Source organism: Ursus maritimus, unplaced genomic scaffold (assembly GCF_017311325.1).
Source record: "Ursus maritimus isolate PB19 unplaced genomic scaffold, ASM1731132v1 scaffold_7, whole genome shotgun sequence".
Classification (NCBI taxonomy): Eukaryota; Metazoa; Chordata; class Mammalia; order Carnivora; family Ursidae; genus Ursus; species Ursus maritimus.
Window position 1 is genome coordinate 36,512,834 of NW_024426885.1, and position 26,583 is coordinate 36,539,416.

Genomic DNA, 26,583 nt, shown 5'->3' on the forward strand with positions numbered 1-26,583 from the left:
TAGCTCCTTGCTGTTACCCATCTCCAAGTTCCTACCTGTCAACCACTTATCTGTTTTTCATTTCTATAATGTTATAATTTTTAAGAATGTTAAATAAGCAGAATCATACAGTATGTAACCTTTTATGATTCATTTTTTTTCCATTCATCATAATTCCCTAGAGAGATCCATCCAAGTTGTTGCATGTGACTGTAGTTTATTCCTTTTTATTGCAGAGTAGTATTTCCTGATAGGGATGTAGCAGTTTGCTTAACCATTCACCCACTGAAGTACATCTGGGTTGTTTCCAGTTTTTGGCTATTGAGAATTGAACTGCCGTGAACATTTATGTACAGGTTTTTATATAAATGTGAACTTCCTATTTTTCTGGGATAAATACCTAAGAATACAATTGCTGGGTTGTATGGTAATTGCATATTTAGCTTTATAGGAAACTGCCAAAGTAGTTGGGCTGTTTTATATTTCCACCAGTAATATGAATGATCTGGTTTCTTCATATCCTTGCCAATATTTGGTGTCCTCACTGTTATTTATTTTAGCCAGTCTAATAGTGGTATTTCACTGTGGTTTCATTTTATATTTCCGTGATGGCTGATGATGGTGAGCATTTTATCATTTTTTTGCCACATTTTATTATTTGCAGTGTATTCTTTTATAAAATGTTCATGGATGTCTTTTGCCCTTTTTCTTATTGGCTTCTTTTTTTAAATGTTGAATATTGGAAGTTCTTTATATATTTTATTCCATTATTGGCTATGTGGTTTGTGATACTTTCTCCTAGTATGTAGCTTGTCTTTTCATTTTCCTAATAGTGCCTTTCACAAAGCAAAAGCTTTTAGTTTTGATGAGGCCCAATTTATCATTTATCTTCTTTAGGGATCATGTCAAGTTTAGGAATTATTTTCTATTCCTAGATCCTGATGATTTTCTCCTATGTTGTTTTCTAAGAATTTTATACTCTTATTTTCTGTTTATGGCAGCAATCTGTTTTGATTTTTTTTTCAAGATTTATTTCTTTCAGGGGGGGCATACATGCGAGTAGGGGCAGAAGGAGAGAATCTTCAAGCAGACTCCCCACTGAATGTGGAGTCTGGCATGTGGGGTTCTCACAACCCATGAGATCACAACCTGAGCTGAAACCAAGAATTGACCACTTAACTGACTGAGCCACCCAGCCACCTCTATTTTGATTTCTTTATAAGGTGTGAGGTTTAGGTTAAGGGTTATATTTTTGCCTGAAGTGTATAGTCCTCAAGCACTTTTTATTTCATTGATTTGCTTTTTCACCTTTGTCAAAAATTAGTTGAGCATCTTTGTGTGGGTTTATTTCTGGGTTCTCTTGTGTTCCATTGATTCATGTGTCAGTCCTTCCACCCATACCCCACTATCTTGGTTACTGTGGTTACATAGTAATCGTTAATACTGGGTAGAGTGATTCCTCTCACTTTATTCTTCTTTTTCAAGATTGGTTTATCCTAGGGCTTGTGACTGCATATAAATGTTAGAATAAGCTTGTCTGTATCTACAAAAAAAACTGCTGAGATTTTGATAGGAGTTGCATTAAACCTATAGATCAGTTTGGGGAGAATCTTAGTTACTATATTGAGTATTCTAATCCAGGAGCATTTATTTTTCTTTAATTTCCTTCATCAGTATTTTATAATTTTTGGCATCCTAATGGTGAATATATTTTGATAAGTTTATACTAAAGTATTTCATTTTGATTTTTATGTTTTGATCTTTTATTCTGCTGAACTCAACTTATTAGTTGGGAGGGAATTTTCTTTTTGTCGATTGCTTGGGATTTTTTACATATTTGTGTTATCTGCAAATAGGAACAGTATTATTTTTTCTCTTTTCAACCTGTGTGACTTTTATTTTTATTTATTTATAATCATTTTATTTATTTTTTTCATTGTGTTAAGTGTACTCTTTAATCCCCGTCTCCTCACCTACCTCCTCTCTGGTAACCATCAGTTTGTTCTCTATAGCTAAGAGTCTGTTTCTTGGTTTGTCTCCCTCTTTTTTCCTTTGCTCATTTGTTTTGTTCCTTAAATTTCACATATGAGTGAGATCATATGGTATTTATCTTTCTCTGACTGACTTATTTTGCTTAGCGTTATACTCTCTAGATCCATCCATGTTGTTGCAGATGGCAAGATTTCATTTTTTGATGGCTGAATGATATTCCATTGTATATATGTACATACCACATCTTCTTTATCTATTTATCTATCAATGGACACTTGGGCCGCTTCTGTAGTTTGGCTATTGAAAATAATGCTGCCGTAAACATGGGGGTGCATGTATCCTTTTGAGTTAGTGTTTTTGTGTTTCTGGGGTAAATACCCAGCAGTGCAATTATAATTATATTTATATGTATATTAAATATATTTATATTTAATTTAAATTTTTTCTTATATAAATGACTAGGATTAGTGCTAAGAAGAAACCTTGCCTTGTTCTCAGTATTTTTCACTGTTCCGTATGATGTTAGTTTGGTTTCTCTGTGGATGCTGTTTATGTGCTCCATTCCTCTGTATTCCTGGTATTCTGAGAGATGGTTTTTTTCTTTTTTTGTTTTGTTTTGTTTTGTTTAGTTATGAATGGGTGGTGAATTTTGTCAAATGTCTTTCAGTGTCAGTTGATGTGATCATATGAATTTTTTATTCTTTACCCTTTTGATACAGTGGATTGCATTGATTAATTTTTGAATTTTGAATCAGCTTTGCATATCTGGAATAAATCCCACTTGGTCATGATATATAATTCTTTTTTATATGTTGTTGAACTTTATTTGGTAGTATTTTGTTAAGGAATTTTGCATCTAAGTTTATGAGAGATAACTGGTCTATTGTGTTGTTGGTTTTTTGTTTTGGGGGATTTTTTTTTTTGGTACTGTCTTCATTTAGTTTTGGTATCAGAGTAATACTGGCTTCATAAAATGATTCAAAAGTATTCCCAATTTTTCTGCTTTCTGGAATAGATTGTGTAGAATTGCAATGTTAATTTTTAAAATGTTTGGTATAACCTCCAGTGAAATGGTTAGGGCCTGGAGATTTCTTTTTTGGGAGCTTATAATGACAAGTTTTATTTCTTTAATGGTTATAGGATAATTTAAATAATTTAGGTTATTTATTCCATCTGGGCTGAATTTTGCTATCTTATGGTTTTCAAGGAATTTCAAAGGCTTTTGGCGAAGTGAAAGTTTCACTAAGTGCCTTCTCCAAGAAGCTAGCTTGGGTATTCTTAGTAAAATACTCATAGTATTTGTTTAATAACCTTTCAATGGCTGCAGGACCTGTTGCGGTAATCCCATTTCATTCTTGATAATTGGTGACTTGTGTCCTCCTCCTTTTTCTCTTTGTCAGTAAGGTTTATTAATTTTGTTGATTTTTTTCAAATAATCAGCTTTTGGTTTCATTGATTTCTGTGTTCCAGTTTTCAATTTTACTGGTTTTTGCTCTCTATTATTTCGGTTCTTTGCTTGTTTTAGGTTATTTTGTACTTTTCAGTTTTCTTAGATTATTGGTTTGAGACCTTTTCTCATTTCCAGTGTGAACATTTAGTGCTGTAAATTGCTTTCTCTGCACTGCTTAGCTGCTCGCCCCAAATTTTCCTATGTTGTTATTTCCATTTTCATTCAGTTGTATGCATTTTTATATTTCCTGTGAGACTTCTCTTTGATCCATGCATTAGTTAGTGTTTTTTGCCTACAAACAAACTACAAAATGTTTAGGAATTTTCTTGTCTTTTTGTTATTGATTTTCAGTTTAATTACATTATATTCTAAGAACATACTCATGATTTCAGATGTTTTACATTTGTTTAGATTTGCTTTATTGTCCACACTGTGCCCTGTCTTGGTAGATGTTCTGTGGATGCTTTAAAAATTGTTTATTCTGCTATTGTTGGGTATCATGTTCTATATATGTCAGTTAGATTCTGTTGGGTGGGACGTATTGTTCAGATCTTCTATATCTTTGCTGATTTTCTGACTAATTTTATCAGTTCCCAAGAGAAGGATATTGAAGTCACCATGTATTATTTTGGACTTATCTGTCTCTTCCAGCTCTATCAATTTTTGCTGCTTACATTTGAGGCTCTGTTTGGTGCACATATGTTTAGGATTGTTATGTCTTTCTGGTGGATTGATCCTTTTGTTGTTGTGTATTATGATCACCTCCTATTCACCCCATTTGTGAAGGAAAGATTCCAGCTCTAGGGTTATGGGGATGGCCGAACACACAACAGCTGACACTGGACAGATGCGATTGACAGCAGTTTATTAGTCACATACACTCACAGCCTGAGGGACGAGAACACTGCATGCCATGCGGAGATTGAACAACCAGGGGCATTGAGACAAAGGCTTTTTTGCACCTATATGAGCATAGGATGACCTCTGGTTCTCTTGACAGGATGTGATTAATGTATTGAATAATACATGGGCTGGCAGAGAGGTGAAGTGAAACCTGTTAGGTTGAAGGATAGGTGGGATGCGGGTCGTCCAACTGTAAAAGAACTGTCAGAATGGGGAGCCTTTCCCATAGGGTGGGGACATATCTGGCAGGCCGACTCACAGCTAGACCTTTGGGACCCTGTGAGGCTCAAGGATGTCAAGGCAGCCCATGAATCTTAGGTCTTCCAGTTCAGTTAAGTCCTTCTCTGGCTCTGATAATTTTCTTTGCTCTGAAGTTTATTTTATGAGGTAATAATTTAGCCATATTTGCTTTTTTAAGAGTTGAGTTGCGCAGTATATCTTTCCCCTTCTTTTACTTTCAAACTTGGGTTGTTAAATCTAAGGGGAGTTTCTTGTAAACAGCATATATAGTAGGTTATGTGCTTCTGTTCTGTCAGTCTGTATTTTGATTGGTATATTATGCCATTTACATTTAGGGTACTTATTGATATGTAATTGTGTAAGTCTGATATTTTACTATTTTGTTGTTTGTTTACTCTGATTCTAATTTTTCTGTTTTTCCTCTGTTTTCATTTTCTTTCTTCTAAATATGTTTACAGTGTTTTTGAGTATCTCTTCATCTAGTTTTTGTAGTGGTTGCTCATTGTAATATAATAGCCTAGAGTGCCAGCATTTTTTTTTTAAGATTGATTTTACTTATTTGACAGAGAGAGAGGCAGCGAGAGAGGGAACACAAGCAGGGGGAGTGGGAGAGGGAGAAGCAGGCTTCCCGCTAAGCAGGGAGCCCAATGCGGGGCTCGATCCCGGAACACTGGGACCATGACCTGAGCCGAAGGCAGATACTTAACGACTGAGCCACCCAGGCGTGCCTGGATTGCCAGCATTTTATCATTTTGAGTAACGTGGAAATTTTTCTTCCATTTTGGTCCCTTTATCTTTCCCACTTTTAAATATTATTGGTTTGTGTAGTAGATAGTGCTATAATTTTTTTTCAATCTTCAAATATGATTTTAAAAACTCATAAGAAAAAGGCTATTTTATTGTATGTATTCATATTTCTGGTCTTTTGTTTGTTTTTTCTTTTTTTTCCCAGTGGTCCCAGATTTTTTCTTTTATAATTAATACTCGCTGCTTAAGAACTTTCTTTAGCCATTTTTTTAAAAAAGATTTTATTTATTGGAGAGGGAGCTGAGTGAGTGAGCACGAGTGGCAGCAGAGGGACAGGGAGAAGCAGACCTCCCTGCTGAGCAGGGAGGCTGATGCGGGGCTCGATCCCAGGACCGTGATATCATGATCTGAGCTGAAATCAGACACTTAACCAACTGAGCCATCCAGGTGCCCCACTTGAGCTATTTTTTAAGAGTAGGATGCTAGTGATGGATTCCTGTAGTTGTTCTCCATCTGAGAATGTCTTTATTTCCAACCCTTCATTTCTGAAGGATAGTTGCACTGGATATAGAATTCGTAGCTGACAGTTCTTTCCTTCAGCATATGAAAAATGTACCACTTCCTTCTGACCTCTGATTTCAGAGGGGAAATGCACTGTCATTTTGAATTGTTGTGAATCTGTCATTTCTTTCTGGCTGCTCACAAGATTTTTTTAAAAAATTTTTTATTTATTTTATTTTTATTTTTATTGTTTTAAAGATTTTATTTATTTATTTAACACAGATAGAGACAGCCAGTGAGAGAGGGAACACAAGCAGGAGGAGTAGTGGGAGAGGAAGAAGCAGGCTCATAGCGGAGGAGCCTGATGTGGGGCTCGATCCCATAACGCCGGGATAACGCCCTGTGCCGAAGGCAGACGCTTAACCGCTGTGCCACCCAGGCGCCCCTGCTCACAAGATTTTTATTTTTGTTTTCAGTTTTCAGTAGTTCGGTGAAGATTTCGTTGGGTTTACTCTGAAATTTGCTCAGCTTCTTGAATCTGTTAAGTTTATGTCTTTTACAGAATTTGGGAAGCTTCAGTCATTATTTCTTCAATCCAGGTATCCTTGTGAGATCATATAAATGGTGGATCTTTTGTTTCTGCCTCACAGGTCGATGAGGCTCTGCTCATTTTTTTTTTTTGGCTATTTTCCTCTATGTTGTTCAGACTGGATGAATTCTGTTGACCTGACCTCAAGTTCTCTGATTCTACCCTCTGTCATCTCCACTCTTAATATTGAGCCCATCCAGCAAGCTTTTAAAATTTCTTCTGTTGTATTTTTCGGTTCTATAATTTCTGCTTCGTTCTTCAGTTTCTTTGCTGAGATTTTCAGTTTTTTGTTTGTTGCCGAAGGATTTGTATTTGCTTGATGAAACATTTTTGTAATGGCTGCTTTAAGATACAAGTCAGATAGTTTCCACACCTGATTCATTTTATTGTTGGTTTCAGTTGTCTTTTCACATTTCAGTTAAAATTTTCCCGGATTGGGTTATGACAGGTGATTTTCTATTGTATCCTACACATTTTGGTTTTTATGTTAGGAGACACTGGGTCCTATGTAATCTTTTTATTTTAGCATGCTGTCCTCTTGTTTAGGTTTAGTGTGCAAGTCCTGGTCTACTTTATGGGCTATGGTTCCAATGACAATTTAATTTTAGAGCCTTTTTGACGCTATTTTGATCTGCTTAGTTTATCTGATGCCACTGGTCTCTTCAGGTGCTGCCTGAGGAGACAGAGGAGCTTCCCTCATCTAGGCCCCCTGTTGTGGCTAGGTGGGCAAAGATTGTCTTGGCCTGAAGGGATAGTTTGCTTGCTGTGGGGATATCTTTGCTGGTCCTGCCAGAGCACACCTGTTTTTAGATGGGGGAGGAGAGCCTCATGCCTGGCAGAATCTCCCTTTGCCAATAACCCTTGGCCACCTGGTGTATCTTGGTGGATAAAAGGAGATTCAGGCTCTTCGGGGAAGGCAAACACTTCCCCTCATCACTTATTGTCAGTGGGGCTTTCAAAGCACCCAGTTTACCTGGTGTTGCTGCTAAGATCTGAGTTTGATCTGAGGAAACATTGAGTCCACCTGGTCTACCTTCTTTTGCTAGGTTAGGGGTTGGGAAACAGTGGCTCTGAATTGCCTTTCTGTGGGTTGTGATATAGTGAGCCACTGGCCATTATGTCATTCTTCTGGTCCCGGGGACTCTCACCAGCCCTTTTTTTCTTTACACCTTTCAGAGTTCTTGGTTTTCCTTGGGCTCTTGTGTTATTTTTGGAGTTGTTTATACTTAGTTGGGAGGAACAGAAGAAATAAGTCTACACTGTCTTTTCCAGACCAGAAATCTGTGTTGGTTTTTTTTTTTTTTTAATTTTAATTCTGGTATGGTTAACTTACAGTATTATATTAGTTTCAGATGTACAATATAGTGATTTAACACTTATGTATATTACTCAGTGCTCATCATGACAAGTGTACTCTTAATCCCCTTATTTCAGTCATCCCCCCAACCTCCTCTCCACTGGTAACCATCTCTTTGTTCTTTATAGTTAAGAGAGGTTTTTGGTTTGTCTTTTTTTCCCCCTTGCTCGTTTGTTTTGTTTCTTATATTCCACATATGAGTGAAATCATATAGTATTTGTCTTTTTCTGACTAACTTATTTTGCTTAGTATTGTACTCTCTAGCTCCGTTCATGTTGTTGCAAATGGCAAGATTTCATTCTTTTTGATGGCTGAATAATATTGCATTTTATATATTTGCACACACACACAACCCACATCTTCTTTACTCATCTACCAATAGATGCTTGTGCTACTTCCATAATTTGGCTATTGTAAATAATGCCATAGTAAACATAGGGATGCATATATCCTCTCAAATTAGTATTTTCATATTCTTTGGGTAAATACCCAGTAGTGCAATTACTGGATTATGTGATAGTTCTATTTTTAATTTTTTGAGGAACCTCCATACTATCTTCCTGCACCAGTTTGCATTCCCATCAACAGTGCACAAGAGTTCCTTTTTCTCCACATCCTCGCCAACACTTGTTTTTTGTGTTTTTTATTTTAGCCATTTTGACAGGTGTGAGTTGGATCTCATTGTGGTTTTGATTTGCATTTACCTGACAGTGAGTGATGTTGAGCATTTTTCATGTGTCTGTTGGTCAGTGGAGAAATGTCTGTTCATGTCTTCTGCCCATTTTTAATTGAATTATTTGGGTTTTTTTTTGGTATCGAGTTCTATATATTTTTTGGATACTAACCCTTTATTGGATATGTCATTTGCAAATATCTTCTCCCATTCAGTAGGGTGTCTTCTCTTGGTGGTGTTTTTTATTATAACTGTGATAAAAGCAGAATTAACATCTTTTAGATATTGAGTCTTCTTTTTCAAATACATGGTAATCTTTATTTGTTCAGTAGATAACATGAACCACACCTACTTCATTAGGTCCTGTTAAAAGAATGTAGTTAAGGTACTTAGAGCAACGAAGTCTGTAAAGCACTTGAAAGTGTTAGCTGATGTCTATTCCATGGGTTCTTTGGTAGCATATTAAAGCTTTTTAAGTTTTTTAATTAAAGTTTTGGCACATTTCTTGTAAGGTTTATTCCTAAGTATTTTGACCTTTTTCGTTTTTATTACAAATAGAATCTTCCCATCTATTGTATCTTCTTTGGCTCTTTAGTTCTTTGGCCCTTTCTTATATGAAAATGTTTTATCTAAATATTACTTCTAAATATTGCTTCCCAAAGGAGTTTTAGCATCTTTTTCTTTTAAGGATAGGACCCATAGCCAAACTTAGAGTTCTAAAAACAAATGGATGAGTGAATTAATGAGCTCTTTCATGTGGTTCAGCATTATTTTGGGTACCATTCTTACTCTAAGTCCTGTATTTTTATGTAATCCAAGATTTTTCCTAGGTATGCCATGCATTGTGTTGTGTTGACCTTACTACTGAGACTCTTAGTCCTTATGTGCTGTTAATCAAGCCATGGTTTGTTCATGTCACTGTTGGTCTTAGGGACTCACCTGTAGGGCCATGCATATATCTCTGTGTGCATCTCTGCTGCAAAGTGTTTACCACCTGTACTGGAAAAATAGCTCTTGGCTAAGTGGGATATCGCAGTAAAGTAAGGAAATATGGGCTGGGTCCATGTGCTTCATCCAAACAGGTGGTGAAATACTGACAATTCAACAAGAAAAAGAAGCCTGTGTAAGTACAGGATTCTGCTGGGATGTGTAGCAATAAGAAGGGTAAAAATGAAATTTGGGCTTCAGAGTACACAGTGCACCTGGTGGTGCTACAGTGTCATGTGCAAGCCCTGTTCACAGAGGACATTTGGGTGTTCTTTTCCCAGAGGAGCTCTATGGTGACTTTGAAGACCTGGAAACAGGGGACGTGCACAAGGGAAAACCGGGCGCAGATACTCAGGTATGATTTTGTCATGGCTGGCTGTCAGTAACTGGTCCTTGATCTGTGGTCAATATGTTCTGAGAGAGGCCCATATTAAGAAATGCAAATCTTATTATCTGTGTAGATTACAGAGTAGATAGATTCCTTCCTAAAAATACGGAGTTTGGGAACAGATTGAAGTTGTTGGGTTGTTTTTCTTGATCTTTTGGGTGACACCTGCTACCTTTTGCTGTCATTTTGATTCTTCAGTCTGAAAGTTTAGCTCCTGAGTCATTGTCTTTCTCTCTACCATTCCTTTTGCCATCATTCTCCTCTTCTTAAATTTAAGTCCCATTTAAAAAAACTAAATCCCTATTCGCCCTGATATTTCTTTAGAACACTGTTTGGGGAGCATCTGGGGGGGACACTTGCCGTTATTTTTATTTATGTTTGGCATTCCCAGCCAGATTAAGGAGTGACAGTGTATTGTAGTGCAGATGTCTAAATGTCTCTTGCAGTTGTACTTGTTATTTAGAACCAAAGGCTGTGTTTTGGTTTGGTTTGTTTTTTGTTTTGTTTTCATGATGATCATAACCAAGAGTTTTGCAGCTCACATAGAACTTTAGAAATCTGCTTCAGTGTTTAAAGAACAGATCTCCACAAACTTTTACAAAATTTTCTCTTCTGGAAATTTAAGATTGAAGATGCAGAAGAAGTTAAGGAAGAAATTGACCCCGGTGCAGAGGAAAGTGCCAAGAAAAAGCATTTGGATAAGAAGAGAAAATTGAAGGAGATGTTTGATGCAGAATATGATGAAGGAGAAAGCACGTATTTTGATGATCTTAAAGGAGAAATGCATAAACAAGCACAGGTAAGAAAACTTGGTTCCTATCAGCTTTATTTCAAGGCTATAATACAGTATTGTGAATACATAATCTTGTTTAGGTCTCTGCTTCTTGACCTGCTTCTGTGCCTCAGGTTTGGACTCTTAGGTCAAGATGCAGATAAGTGTGTTTATTCATGCAGTCATCTGATTGTTTTTTCAGTCAGAAATTGACCAGAAAGATATCAGTGTCTATTTTATAGCAAGCATTGGAGGAAGCAGAAATGGCTGAGATAGGCAGCTACTGCTGAGGATCTCTCAGTGTAGTGATTTGAGACCGTGTTTATTTAAATGCAGGCATTGCCTTTGCATTCTGTTTACTGCTCCCTGGAACCATAATTAAATAATTTGAATGGGTAGGTGATTCTATGCACACACCAGTGCTCTCCAGGGAAGCTTTTCTAAAAACTCACCTTGGTCAGAGTTCAGAGGCTATTTCAAGTGTCAGGTCAGATGTGGAGATAAAGGGAACATGTGGATTGCTAAAAAGAAGATGGTCTGACCCCCCTGCCCAGGATGCCGAACAGACTGAGTTGATGAACTCACTCTGAAGGAGATACAAAGATGTGTATGCAGTTGATGGCGAGTGTTTGTTGTGCTTTGACAAGGGGGGGCTACCAATAATTCCTGTAAGCTAGAACATACCTTAATATATCTTATAGAGGTTAAGTATATGATTTCTGAAAATGCGATCAGCGGGCTTTGCCCAACCTAGGCTTTCATCTATTCGAAGAAAATATCTCCAGGTTAGTCATTAACATAGTGGTTCTAAGTCTGTACTGACTTTTGATAGAAGTAACTAAGATGTGTAAAGCTAGTTCTGAAGTCTTTGCTTCAGTCCATTTATAACTTAAAATCACCCAGAATCTTGTGGCCTGTTGTAAAGTACTTTGAATTTTTTACTCTGAGTAAAGTGGGGACCCGTGGGGGGTTTCGAACAGAGGAGAGACATGTATGACCTGCTTACCTTTGAAAGGATTGGTGTGGCAAGAGTTCAGTAAGATTAAGGTGACTCTTTGGGGGGGGGGGTCAGGAGGTGTGTGGCAGTGGAGACGAAAGAGAAAGTCAGATTCTGAATATGCTTTTGAAAGGTAGATCAAAGGTAGATGGACTGTGGGGTGTGTGAGAGGAAGCAAGGATAACTTGCTGGAAGGATGGAGTTGTCAGTAAGATAGGAAAGCCTCTAGTTGCTGCAGGTTTGTCTAAAAAGATGAGGTTTAGAGCTGTTGGGTTTGAGATCTCTCTCAGACAAGTGGAGCTTCAGGTAGTCAGTGAGGAGCCCTGGAAAGAGGTTGGGGCCAGGGACTTAGGTGTACAGTCCTCAGCATCTGGTTGCTACTTAAAGCCGTGAAGTGGATGGGATGCCCTGGGAAGTGAGCGTGCAGTCAGGTGAGGAGAGGACTAGGACTGACAGCGGGTGCTCCATTGTAAGAGGCTGGGCGGAGACGATGAAGCAGCAGTGGGGTTTGAGCAGTGCTCAGGAGAGAGAAGAAATCGAAGAGAACATGAAGTAATCTGGAAGCCACTGTAGAAGGAGGGATAAATTATTTTAAATCCTGCTGATGTATTAACCACAATGAAGACAAAATTGACAACTGGATTGGAATGTGGAGGCCCTATGTGATTTTGGCAAGCATTTTTATGGAGTGTGGGTTAAAGTCCAAGTTGGGAGGATTTAAGAGAATGGGAGCAGAGGAACTAGAGACTATGACTATAGAAAACTTATAAGCCATTTTACTTCAGAGAGAAGCAGAGAAATGGGGCAATAGTTGGAGGAAGTGGAGTCAAAAGAAGATGTTAAGATGGGAGAAATAACAGGCAAGACCTGTTGGAATAAATTTCAGTAGAAGTGAATGATATCTAGTATGCAAGTGAAGTTTGGCATAAAATAAATCTATAGCAGCTGCCCAGTAGAACTTTCTGTAATAATGGAACTGTCTGTCTGTGCTGTCTTATATTGTAGCCACTAGCCATGTGTTGATACGGATCACTTGAAATGTGACTACTGTGACCAGGGGACTGAATTTAAAATTTTTATTTAATTTTAATTAATTTCAATAATATAATAAGTAATATAATAAAAACAAGATATACTAAAAGGCTGGATGTGGGTGTAAACCCTGGTAAAAGAGATGGCTGTGGAAATTCTTTCAGACTGCTTAGTTTTTGAGTGAACTAAGAAACAGTCAATGGCTGAGACTGAGGATGAGGGAGGGAGATATTGGATAGTGGATATTGGATATTGGAGAGTAAGAAAAGAAAGTGTGGACTGGGAAGCTGAGAGTGTTGGTTGGCTGACCAGCAATAAGGGTTGCTTTCAGAGTTGTTCGCATTTGCTGTACCTTGGAGCAACAAAGGAGAAGACAGTTGGGTCATATCCTGAACAAACTGTACAGATAAGAATGTATGTTATTTTTAATTAGGATAAAGCGTAAGTGATTATGTCCATGTTCCTTTATGAGAAAGTGCTCGTTTTTTTAAATGTTAATCTTACATATGTTAAAGATAACAGCATTGTTGGTTTTTTATTGTTGGTTTTTTTTTTCCTGCTCTCATATACAGCTTAACCGAGCAGAATTTGAGGATCAAGATGACGAAGCCAGAGTTCAATATGAGGGTTTTCGACCTGGGATGTATGTTCGAATTGAGATAGAAAATGTCCCCTGTGAATTTGTGCTTAACTTTGACCCCCATTACCCAATGATTTTGGGTGGTTTGGGCAATAGTGAAGGCAATGTCGGATATGTACAGGTAGGTACCCTTTGCTGCGTGCTTCGACAGTTGGGGTTCTTGGGACATACTTCCACCACTAATCTCATTGAAATCTCTTCTCCCCTCAGATGCGTCTGAAGAAACATCGTTGGTATAAGAAAATCCTCAAGTCCCGAGATCCAATCATTTTTTCTGTAGGGTGGAGGAGGTTTCAGACTATTCCACTCTATTATATCGAAGACCACAATGGAAGACAAAGGCTTCTAAAATACACCCCACAGCACATGCATTGTGGAGCAACCTTTTGGGGTAATTTGTGATTGGAATAACTTGCTTGTAGGTTAATTTAAGCCATTAATAGTTTTGCTTTTCGCCATTAAATCCCAATTCATAAGATTTTTCTCTTTTTTTTGGATTGAAGTACATATGTAAAACAGAATCCAAAATTTGTGATTCACTGTATTTCTTTTTCTTTCTTTCTTTTTCCTATTTTCTTTAAGGTCCGATCACTCCACAGGGAACTGGTTTCTTGGCGGTACAGTCTGTCAGTGGCATAATGGTAAATATCTTGAATGTTTGATTTTCCAGATTGTGTTTGAGAAGTATGTCTTGAATATGGAACATGTACATGAAACTTGAAGTTGAAAATGACTCATTTTTAGTACTTATAGCAAACTTCTCTTTGCTTTTAATTTTCCTACATCTTTTTAAGTAGGATGTGGGAATGAGGGAGAGGTAGAATTAGTATGGTATTGATGATATTTTATATTTTTATGCATTTTTTGGGCTTCTTTCTTTCTTCCTTTCTTTCTTTCTTTAGATTTATTTTAGAGAGTGTGCACATATGCGTGGGGGGGCAGAGGCAGAGAGAGAGTGAGAGAGGGAGAAAATCTTCAAGCAGACTCCCTACTGAGCTTGGAGCCCAACATGGGGCTCGATCCCACAATCCTGAGATCATGACCCAAGCTGAAATCAAGAGTCGGTCGCTTAACCTACTTTTCTAAAAATATTTAAGTAGTGCTCACCGTGTACTAATCATTGTACTAGGTTCTAAGGATACTTTGGATACCAGCTACATAAGACTACCTCCTAGTAATGCTGGTTTAGCAAAGTATGTTCACACAGCCTTTATTTGATCGATTAGAGCAGGTTTTATTGGCCCTATTTGACAGAAAACAGAATAATGAGCAGATGAAATCTCCCCTGGGGATCCACGATTTAATTTCTTAAACATTGTAACCAAATTTTCTTATTCCTTTCCATACCAAATTGGTCATTGTTTTGAAATCATGTTATAGTAAAATCACCCTCCAGAGAATACTCAGGACATCATCATTAGTTTGGCTTACATGTATTGTAGCTTGAAATTGGTTTTGTTAAAATACTGCTTTGCATGTTCAGATATTCTTTCTTGTTCTATTTTAGCTGGTTGTAAGTGAAATGTACTTTAGTAATTTATTGCATCATAGAATTATAGTTTTTCTCTTGCTGATTTATTCCTATATTCAAATTTTGGGGGTTCTTCCCAGCCTGATTTCCGGATAGCTGCCACGGGAGTTGTCCTCGATCTGGATAAATCCATAAAAATTGTGAAGAAATTAAAGCTAACTGGTTTTCCTTATAAAATTTTCAAGAATACGTCATTCATTAAGGTCCGTATATCTGTATACTCACATATTTATAAATGAATATTTTATTGAAGGAGGAATGAAATACTTCTAAAATATAATCTGATGTTTTCAAAAGAGTATTTGGAATCTTTTATAAACTTAGTCTTTGCTGTTTTTGGTTTACTTCTTTGTATTGGTCTCTATGTTACTTAAATATGCTCAGAAAATTTTAAGGTGACGTTAATAGAGATACTTACTAATCAAGTTATTCCTTATTCCATGTGACACTGGCAGAACTAATATTGAAAATATGTAATCTCATTCACTGTTTTTTTTTTTTTTCCTGCCTTTTGGGTTTGTGTTAAGAAAGGGGGGAAATCATAGGTTTGTTAAACACCTCAGTAGAAAAATAGACATTTTGTAAAATACTTGTTGGCAGGGGTATGGAGAAATGGATGCTCTTTTATGCAGTATAACGTGGGAGCGTAGTTTGAGTGACATTTATTGAAAATCTTATTAGTGGGGGTTTCCATAAAAGTCCTGAGTTAAGATGATCATAAAATATTCTTGTAATATCAGGTAATAATGTCACCGGCATTTATCCAGCTCTCTTTATTTTCAGAGCATGCACACCTAAGTCATAGGATATGAGCTGTAGCCCAGCCCTGGTCGATGACAGCAAAGGTTCTCTAGGCCAGTTCAGTCTAATAGATATCTTTTTGATCTTTTCTTCTACAAAGATATCAGTGATGAGCATGCTGATGAACCTGCAGTAGAATCTTGATTAATGTTATTTTGGGGAAGATGAAATAGAATTGTATTCCTTTTCACCTAGTAATTCCACTCTTACTGGGGAAAAAACATTTTGATTATTTTATCACTATTAAAGAAGTTGGTTTTTTTTAAACCAAGGATTCATTTATGAACTAAGAAGTAAAATATCTGATTTTGTGTGTACGTATTTTTTTTCACGTACCTATAGGGAATGTTTAATTCTGCCTTGGAAGTGGCCAAATTTGAAGGCGCTGTGATTCGAACTGTCAGTGGCATAAGGGGACAGATCAAGAAAGCACTCCGGGCTCCAGAAGGAGCTTTCCGAGCCAGCTTTGAGGATAAGTTGCTGATGAGTGGTAAATATAACTTTGTGGTGTAATCATAACAGCGTGTTACCATTCACTATTGATTTGTAGTCAGTGTGGAGTAGAGGTTGTAGTTCGTTGTTGAAATTTAGAATTGGCTCCAGCTCTCCCTGGTTGGAGCATCTTATGCAGTATTCCAAGTCATGCTGGGTGTGGAGCCATGTGATTCATACCCAGTACAAGATTTGTGATATTCAGGAGTAGTTTACTTGGTGAAGTCTCTCTTAAAACTGTGCAGCCAGTTAGAGAAGTTTGGGATTGAGTGCTTTTGTTCTTTTGTTTGACAAGATGGTTATGAATCTTCTTTTGAAAATGTTAAAGTAAGTTATCTCTTTTTCCAGATATTGTCTTCATGAGAACCTGGTATCCTGTCTCCATTCCAGCCTTCTATAACCCACTAACATCTTTGTTGAAACCAGTTGGTGAGAAAGACACCTGGTCAGGGATGCGGACCACTGGTCAACTCCGGCTTGCCCATGGTGTCAAACTAAAGCCCAACAAGGACTCTTTGTATAAGGTACAGTCACTCACACACGTGCTCCATAGATGGGGGTCATCCAGATGCTTTGTACATAATGTTTTCTATGGTTTGAATTTTCAAGTAGGAAGTCTACCATTAAATTTGAATGAACATATATATTCATAGAATATTTTAGAAAGAATGCAGGAAAATGGTAATAGGGGTTTTCATGGGTTGGAAAGGAGACCAGCTTTTCATTGTATGCTCTTTTGAACTATTTTTTTCCCATCAGATACATGTATTACTTTTAAAAACATTAATGTGCTAATTTTTATTGAAGCAATGTGAGTGGGGTTTTTTTGGGGGAAAGTTTTAATAAACTTTGTAGTGCAGTATTAACATAAATACAGAAAATATATGGATCGTAACATACAGCTCATGAATTTAACACAATCAAATTGCCATCACCTGGATGGAACAATAGAATTACCAGCACAACAAAAGCCCCCTTGTGACTTCTCCTTGTCACTCTCCCACCTCCACCTCAAAGATAGCCATTCTCTGGACTCCTGCATGTAAATTAGTTCTGCCTGTTTTGAGTTTTATAAAATATAGCATATACTGTTTTGCGTGGTTTCTTTTCATTCAGTTTTATGAGATTCATTCATGTTCTTGCAGTTTTTCATTTGTGGTTATTGTTGAGTAGAAATCTATTATGTTATAATGTCAGTTTATTCATTGATGGACATTATTTCCAACTTTTGGCCATTGTAAATGCTGCCCTGAACACTTACATGTAACTTATTTGGTGTACATGTGCACACATTTCTTTTGCTTTGATCCCCCCAGGTTGGGATTGCCAGGTACGGGGTATGCATGTGTCCAGCTTCACTGTATGATGCCTATAGTATTCTGGTGTACACTACCAGGTTAGACTCCCTCCAACAGTAGTTGCCAGTAGTTGGCATCATCAGTATTTTTTTAATTTTAAGTTCTCAGTGCCTTTCAAAATCCCGTTTCATTTGGATTTTGGTCTTTCAGAACTTTCATTATTTTCTTCACAGGTTAACAGTGCATTTGAAAAGATTTGTTTTAATTCAGGATAAATATAAATTGTTTTATAAATAAGAGGGGGTTCAGGATATCAGTCTGCCATTCTGCCAGAAACAGAAATTTCCCAGGCATTACTTTTTTAATAAAATAATTAAAAATAAAATTTTGAATCATGTTACATGAATTTCTAATAAAATATACTATAGGACATGGTACCTCCAAGTACCACTTCTAGCTTGTGGTGCTTACTCTTTTTTTCAGAATGTGATTTCTCTGAGTTCCTTTATTCTAAACATTTTAGGTGTAAGCAGAGAATATTGAATATTATCGTGGATGATGTCTTTAATAATAAATTTAAAGACATAGCAGAAAAATTCTCTATATAGTTGACATTGACCTTGGGGCAAGACTTGCCACTTATTAACTATTTCTGAGGCAGTTAAGAATTTTGGTCATCTCAATTTAAGCATAGAATTTAGATTACCTTAAACATTGAATGTAGAGAGTGTTTGGGCTTTATATGTCATTTAAATCTCATTTTTCTCAGCTGGCCTTCCGTCAGAAACAGAATAAAGTTAAACTCTTTAATGAGAATCAGGGATGGGAACACTTAAGCTGCTGCTGATTAGAAGAAGAGCTGTGTCCTTAAATCCATAGACGTTGATAGTGAAGATGAATGCCCAGATTATTGTTATTAGGCTAGAAGAAACTACCTCAGTCCCCCAAAATAAGGTGTGGGTTTTCCATTAAAAGAAACTTTGAATATGTTCATCTGCTCTGCTGAGATCTCCATAGTTCATACTGTAGACATGGACACAGTTGATTTTTTGGGAGAATTGTAAGTATATTCTGTGTATTTGTCTGTTTCACCTAGAGCAATGTACATCCATTGAGGCAATCACATTTGATGGATGATTGAATTCCCATTTCTGATGATCAGCAGACTCTGGTGTTAAATCATGTGGAAAAGTCAATCCAGTGAGAAGATTTTAGTCAAGTTTTAAATGCATATAGATCATAATTTAAATACATCGCTGTTTTTATTTTTCTTTTTAGCCGATCGTGAGGCAAAAGAAACATTTTAATTCACTGCACATTCCAAAAGCCTTGCAGAAGGCCCTGCCATTTAAGAACAAGCCTAAGACCCAAGCAAAGGCAGGCAAGATGCCGAAGGACAGGCTGAGACCAGCCGTCATACGGGAACCTCATGAGCGGAAGGTACTGTCAGCAGATGGCTTCCTGCGTGTTGCATTTAGATGTGAAAATAATGCTTTCAGTAGCACAGTTAGTGTTTCCGTTGCATTCTCATTTTTCTTCAGGGAAGGATAAGAGCCAGACTTACTTGAGGCACTAGAACCGGAAGTTAGAGGAAAGGGCAGAGTCCATTTCTCTTCTTTTGTTTAGTCATGCTGTGTCTTACGCATTTTAATGGAGAGTAATAGGCACCCAGCTGGCAAGTCACTCTGTCTTAGTTGGACATAATATCCACAGTGATTAACAAAGGTGGTTTTGTGGTAAAGGCCATTATTTAAGTATTTTGCTCAGTAAATATGCTGCTACTTATGCCTCCATGCAATTATGATTTCCTAGTTCAGGATGAATTTTCCCTGAGTTAATATTCATTTGGATCATGGATTGATTCTAGTTTTGATACATCAGCTGAGGTGTTTAGGTCCCCTGAAACATAGAAGGAAAGCACGGTGTATGAGTATCGTGATGTTCACTGGGTTTTGTCCTTGTCAGATCCTTGCACTGCTGGATGCTCTGAGTACAGTGCACAGTCAGAAGATGAAGAAGGCCAAGGAGCAACGACATGTGCACAATAAAGAACACTTCAAAGTGAAGCAGAAGGAGGAGGAAGAGAAACTGAAGCGGCAGAAGGACCTCAGGAAGAAGCTCTTCCAAATTCAGGGTCAGAAAGAAAGGAGAAATCAGAAGTCCAGCCTGAAGGGGCCTGAGGAGCCATCAAAATGAGCTTCAGACAGACACTGTCGTTTGCATCTGCAGAGATCGATGGTTTCAAATATCACAGTACTTGTAAATGACAACAGGGCACTGGAGCCCAAGAAAGGCCTCTTTGTTGGATTTGTCGCCCACACTGTGCCTTTGAGAAGAGAAATGGAAACTCTCCTGATAGGACACCTGTTCATTCTCAGCATCTAGGTTTTGTCAAGATTTAAAGGAATATTATTTATGGTTTTGTAGATTCCTTCCCATTCCTCTTACCTGTCTCAGTTTAATTGTTTATGCTATGAAAATGTCATTAAAATACTTTCCTGTTAATTTTGGCCTAATAGTTTTCATTAGGGATGAATGCTTGATGATTGTGGATAATTGCTTATTCTGCCACCTTCATGGTGGGTCTTCCAGAGGGGGAAAAATATTGACTGGAAAACTCAAGCTTTAAAATTTTAGAAAAGAACGTATGGTCCAGTGCACAGCTGAGTTTCCCAGAGGCCGTGTGATGTGCAGTAGCTCAGTAGCCTGACTACAGATGGGAGAATCCAGCGGCTTCTGTTAATTTATGTTAACCATGTAATGGGCTAGTTTGTGTTCTTTTAAAACAAATTAATAAAAAATATTTTAAAATTTTCTTAGCTGTCATTACTTACATAGTAAAAATTGATAGATACAACACACTTGAAGAAGAACTCTTTGAAGTCCTTGGTCGTTTTTAAGAGTGGAAAGACCTTGAGATCCAAATACCTGGGCAGTGCTGCCCTGAACGACTCCCTCCTGAGGTGGCCACCTGTGCTGCTCGCCCGCTCCCGGTTCTGTACCCAGAACTGAATGCTCATGGTGTCAGGCACCTTGTAGGAGGACAATAAATGCAGGGATGAATTAATTAAATTCCTGCTCTGTCACTGAATATGCTTCGATTTCTCCCTAGCTGCCAAGGTGCCGTGGCCTGGCAGCAAGTGTACAGGAAGACAGGAGGGGAGCTGCTTCCGTGCTGTCTGTCTCCTCCCTGTGTCTTCCTGAACACACTTCCCCTGCCCAAGACCCCAGATGCAGAGGGGGTTTGCCAGTCACAGGGTGGGGTGGACTTGAATGTGATGCTGTGCTTTACAAACTAGGTTCTGGGAAAGTTAACTTTGTAATGAGATCCTTGTAGGGGAGTTGTTACCTAAGTGGAGCTGTTTTACCATCCTCTTAAATTTCTTTTCCCTCCTGTGGACTCCTGACTGAAGAGATGGAACTGAAGATAGGCCTGGTGCACAAGGCTGGCTCGACTCACGAGACAGATCCCGGTCCACGCAACCTTCTGCCCTTCTGCCCTCCACTGAGGGTAGGTAGCGAGAACCCCCTCCTGGAGGGCCAGCGTGGTCAGGCTTTCCCCTCTGGACAATGTCCTCTGAATCTGATAGAAATACGGTACTACCACATTAATGCAAGGGAAGAGCAAACAGGTGAAACAAATTTTAGTACTTTTATTTTTAAGCCAATATATCTAAAATGTTACCGCAACATACGATCAATACAAAAATCATTAATGAGATATTCGACATTTCTGTTTTTTGCGATCCTTTGAAATTTGGGTGTATGCTTTACGCTTATAGCAACTCAATTCAGATGCTAAATTTTGTGGCAAATACTTGATTTATGCTTAGATTTCATTAAATTTATAGTGTTAAAAGTAAGATTGACATACCTTCGTTGTTTCAAATATAACTGAACTTAGTACCAGTTTTTAAATTGAAATTCAAATTAAACAAAACTGAATGTCCAGTTCGTCAGCAGCAGACATTTCAGTTGCTTGATAGCCTGCAGGGCCAGTGGCTATGTTGAGGACAGTGTGGCTGTATAGTGTAGGAGGTCTAGGAAGTCTTCCTTAAAGGAAGCAAGTGACTTTTGATGCATGATCTGAAGAAGCAGGTTAACTTGGCAAAAGAATGTATGTGCAAAGGCCCCGTGGCATAAGGCAGCACGATACCTGTAAGCCAGTGTGTTTGGAGCCAGGATGGGCAGAGGGTTGCAGGAAGCTGCAGAGGAAGATAGAGAAGGAAATGGAGAGGCAGGCGATAAGGCTGCATTAAGAAACTGTTTTTATCTCAAGATACTGGAAAGTCCTTTGGAGGATGTTTAGCTGGGAAAACATGGTCAGATTTGTATTTTTTAGAAACTCCTTTTACTGCTGGGTAGAGAATAATGCAGAGGGAATCCAGAGGTAAATCCTGGAAGGAGGCTGACACAGGAGTGCTAGAACATGGTACAGAGAGGGAGAAGTGTGGATGCCAGAGCTTTAAGAGGTAACGTTGGAGGTATGTGGATCTGAGAGTTGTGAGAAAAAGGGGTTTTCAGGAAAGATCCCTGGGACTCCTAGGTGTCGGCTTGCACTGAGGATTTCTTTGACTGGGCTGCTGGGTAGCGAGGAACTCAGTTTTAGGGCATGGTACCTATGGGACAGGCATATGGAGACATCTGAGGAGGTAGTAAGGAATACTGTCCGAAGCTCGGGTTGACCCACTATCTGGGCTTAAAACACATTCCTAAGAGACATCAACACCTTCCTGGAAGTGGATTGAGTTATCTAGGGAGGGGTCAGAATTGAACACAGTCGGTTCAGTATTTTCACATACCTCAAAATAACCAAGTCCAACCCATATAAGCAGAGCAGTGCTGCCCAAGAAGCCCAGTGTTTGTGTTGCAGTTCACTTGACTAGAGCTGAGCAGGTCCATCAACGAACAGGACATGTAAGCGACATCAACGAACAGGACAGCCTGTCTTTCCCAGCGTCTTACACTGCTGCTGGTGAGCTTGACTATCCCAGTGCTGAGGTGTGGGATGGATCTGGGTAGTGGACTTCAAGCTCTGCCACTCACTGTGATGTGACTAGGTAAGTTGCTGAGTATCTCTGAATTTCAAGTTTCTTATCTGTAAGTTGGGGTAAATAACCAATCTTGTAGTATGTAAGGACTTAATGAGATTACATGCAAAGTGACTAGTACAGAACAGATTTTCAAATTTTTATTTCTCCTCTGGTCCAATTTTAAAGAGATGTGTAAGTCTATGTATTTTAACTCATACATAGATTCATGTAACCACTACCACAATCAAGATACCAAACAATCCTCTCTCTCCCAAGCACTAACTCATGCAAGGTAGCCCTCCCAACTGTCCCCCACCCCACCCTGCTAACTACTGCCATGCTATTCCACACCACAGCTTTGTTTTGAGAATGTCAGGTAAGTAGAACCATAAGGCACGTAATCTCTTGTAATCGGCTACTTTCTCTAAGCATCGTCCCTTTGAGATTCATCCCAGTTGTTCTGTGTATCAGTGATGCTTTCTGTTTAATTACTAAATATTATCCAACTGTATAGGTAGACCACAGTTAGTTATCCATTCACTAACGGAAGGACACTGGTTTTTTCCAGTTTGGGGCAATTACAAATATAACTGCTATAAACATCTGTGTGGAGGTTTTTATGTGAACATAAGTTTTCATTACTCCAGGGTAAATACCTAGGCGTAGGAGTCGGTCATATGATCTAATAGAACTGTCAGACCCTTCAGAGTGGCTGTACCATTTTTGCTTTCCTACCACCAATGAGAGGGAGAGAGTTCCAGTACTCCGCCTCTTCATCATCACTTGGTACTGCCAGTACTTTTCATTTTAGCCATTCTAGTGGGTATGTAGTGGTATCTCACGTGGTTTAATTCGCATTTCCTTAATGACCAATAATAGCATCTTTTCATATACTTAATTGCCTTTATACAGGGACTTCTTTGGTGAAGTTTAGGTTCAAGCCTTTCACCTTCTTTTTATTTGGATTGTTTTCTTAATGTTGATATAGAGAGTTCTTTATACATTTTGGAATGAGTCCTTTGTCAGATACGTGATTTGCAAACATTTTCTCCTGGTCTACAGCTGTCTTTTCATTAGCAGTGTCTTTTGCAAAGTTTTAAACATTTATCACATCTAATTTTATTAATTTTTTTCTTTTATGGGTTACGTATTTGGTGTCATGACTAAGAACTCTTTTCCTAACCCTAGGTTAAGAAGATTTTCTCCTGTTTTCTTCTAAAACTTTTAAAGCTTTATGATTTTCATTTTGAGTTAACTTTTGTGTAAGATGTTAAGATTTGGATTGGGGCGTTTTTGTTTTTTTTTTAACTTGCACACAACTAATTTTTCTGATGCCATTTGTTGAAAGACTAACCTTTCTTCATTGAAATAGCTTTTCATGCTTGTCAAAAATCAGTTGGGCATATTTTTGAGGGTATATTTCTGGGCTTTCTGTTCTGTTCCACTGATTCATGTGTCTAACTTTTTTTTTTTTTAAGATTTTATTTATTTATTCGACAGAGAGAGAGACAGCCAGCGAGAGAGGGAACACAAGCAGGGGGATTGGGAGAGGAAGAAGCAGGCTCCCAGCAGAGCAGGGAGCCAGATGCGGGGCTCCATCCCAGGACCCTGGGATCACTCCCTGAGCTGAAGGCAGACGCTTAACGACTGAGCCACCCAGGCACCCCGATGTGTCTAACTCTGTCATACAACTGATTATGGTAGCTTTATATTGTCTCAAAATGGGTAGTGGGATTCCTTTAAATTCATTCCTCTTTTTCAAAATTGTTGGAGCTCATCTAGGGCCCTTCCCTTTTGGTATAAATTTTAATAAGCTTGCCTACATTTATAAAAAAAAAATCCTGTGGTGGTTTTGATTGCATTAAATCTGAATCAGTTTGGGAGAGTTGACAACTTTGCTCTGTTGAGTCTTCCAGTCTGTGAACTTGCCATCTCTCTCCATTTACTTAGGTCTTCTTTGGTTTCTTTCATCACCATTTTATAGTTTTCAGCCTACAGATCCTGTGTGCATTTTATTAGATTTATGTCTAGGTTTTTAATAATTTAATAATTTAGAGCCATTGCAAATAATACCAATTATTTAAATTTTGCTTTCAAATTGTTCACTGTTTTTAGAGAAATGATTGATTTTCATGTGTTGAATTTATATCCTGTAACTTTACTAGACCCATTTATTAGTTCTAAGTCTTTTGTTATTGTTGTTCTTGGTTGATTTCTTAGGATTTTATACATAGACCATTATGTTGTCTGCAAATAGGGACAGTTTTTATTCCTTCCCAGCTGTATGCCTTTTTTTATTGTTACATTGGACTAACTAGGACTTCGCATATAATGTGGAATTGGAGTGATGAGTGTGGGCATCATTGTCTTGTTCCCAATTTTTTTGTAGTTGCTCTTCTCAGTTTGAGGAAATTCTTTTCCATGTCTAGTTAGCTGGGATTTTTTTTTTTAAATCATGAATGGGTGTTGAATTTTGCCAAGTGCCTTTTCTTCCCCAACTTATATAATCATGTGGTTTTCATCTTTAGATTGTTAATATGGTGGATTATATGGATTTATTTTTCAAATAGTGAACCAACATTGCATTCTTGGAATAAACCCCGTTTGGTTATGGCCATAGTATTCTTTTACTGTTTTGTTATATTTGACACACTGATGTTTTGTTGAGCATTTTTTGCATGTGTGTTTGTAAGGGATATGGACCTAGAGAGTCTTTGTGTCTTTATCTGATTATGGTATCAGAGTAATGCTGGCCTTATAAAATGAGTTAGGAAATGTTCTCTTCCTTTCTATTTTCTGGAAGTGGTTAAATGAAATTTGTGTTATTTCTTTAAAAGTTTGATAGAATTTGGCAGTGAACCACTTAGGCCTAGAGATTTTTTAAAAAGTGTTCTTAACAATAAATTCGGTATCTTTAATTGTTATAGGGCTGTTCAGATTATCTGTTTCATCTTGAGTGAATTTTGGTAGATTATGAAATGGAATTAGTTTATTTCATCTAAATTGCCAAATTTATGAGCATAGAGTTATTTGTAGGATTCCCTTATCATCATTTTATCATCTTTGAGGTCTATAGTGATAGCACCTCCTTTGTTCTTGATATTGGTAATTTGTGTCTTCTCTACTTTTGTTCTTTGTCAGTCTTCCTAGGGGTTTATTAATTTTATTGATTTTTTTTAAAGAATGAGCTTTTGGTTTTATTGATTTTCTCTATTGCTATTTTCCATTCCATTGGTTTTTGTTCTTTATTATTTCTTTTCTTGTGCTTGCCTTGATTTTATTCTGCTCTTCTTCTCTAATATCTTATGGTTGAAGCTTAGGTTAATGATTTGAGACCTTTCTTCTTTTCTAATACAAGCATTTAATCCTATGCATGTCTCTGTAAGTGCTGTTTAGTCACAAGTCCTAATCAGCCTTCTATGAGTTCTGACAGTTGTTAGTTCCATTTACAAAGCTCTAGTGGTGTTATACAAGGTCAGTTTCACGTGTGCATTATGCAGTGGCCTGTATGGGATCTGGACATTGATCTATCTCTTAGGTCCATTCTCAAAGTCAGTGATACACTGTTTAGGGTCAGATCTATGCATGCACAACTCAGGAGGGACTCAGGAGTTCAGAAACACTGTTCTGAACTCCTCCCATTCCATGATTTCCCTGGTACTTTCCTGTTCCCTGGGGCTCTCCACTTCCCTAATGGCTAATGATGTTGACCATCCTTTCATGTCCTTATTTGCTAACTATATATTTTCTTTGGTCAAATATCTGTTCATTTCTTTTATACAGTTTGAATTTTATCTGTTTAATGTTCAGAGTTCTTTCTATGTTCTAGACAGATGTTCCTAGGTATATGATTTACAAATATTCTGTCCTAGTCTGGGATTTGTCTTTTCATCATCTTAAGAGGATCTTTTGCAGAGCAATAAAAAATTCAGTTCTAATACAGTCCAATTTTTCAATTTTTCCTTTTATGGATTGTACTTTAGGTGTCAAGTCTAAGGATGCTTTGCCTAGTCCTTTCTCTACCTTCCCCTCTCCTCCCCTTCCCTCCCTTTCCTCTACTTCCCCCACCTTCTACCAGTGCCTTGATCTTAAACTTCCCAGCCTCCAGAACTGTAAGAAAGGAACTTCTGTTGTTCAAGCCACCTAGTTTATGGTATTTTTGTTATAGCAGCCCAAATGGA

General features: G+C 37.8%; 1 protein-coding gene across 1 annotated transcript in view; it reads left to right on the forward strand.

Annotated features, from left to right (window-relative positions):
• Positions 1–19,874, forward strand: part of BMS1 (BMS1 ribosome biogenesis factor) — a 47,221-nt gene extending 27,347 nt beyond the window's left edge. The window contains exons 14-23 of the mRNA XM_008696225.2: positions 9,700–9,773; positions 10,432–10,605; positions 13,180–13,368; positions 13,458–13,638; positions 13,830–13,888; positions 14,859–14,981; positions 15,922–16,069; positions 16,420–16,595; positions 18,648–18,809; positions 19,335–19,874. Of these exons, the coding sequence (XP_008694447.1) occupies positions 9,700–9,773; positions 10,432–10,605; positions 13,180–13,368; positions 13,458–13,638; positions 13,830–13,888; positions 14,859–14,981; positions 15,922–16,069; positions 16,420–16,595; positions 18,648–18,809; positions 19,335–19,565 (1,517 nt within the window). The 3' untranslated portion in view covers positions 19,566–19,874. The remainder of the gene's footprint in view (positions 1–9,699; positions 9,774–10,431; positions 10,606–13,179; positions 13,369–13,457; positions 13,639–13,829; positions 13,889–14,858; positions 14,982–15,921; positions 16,070–16,419; positions 16,596–18,647; positions 18,810–19,334) is intronic.
• The last annotated feature ends 6,709 nt before the right edge of the window (positions 19,875–26,583 follow it).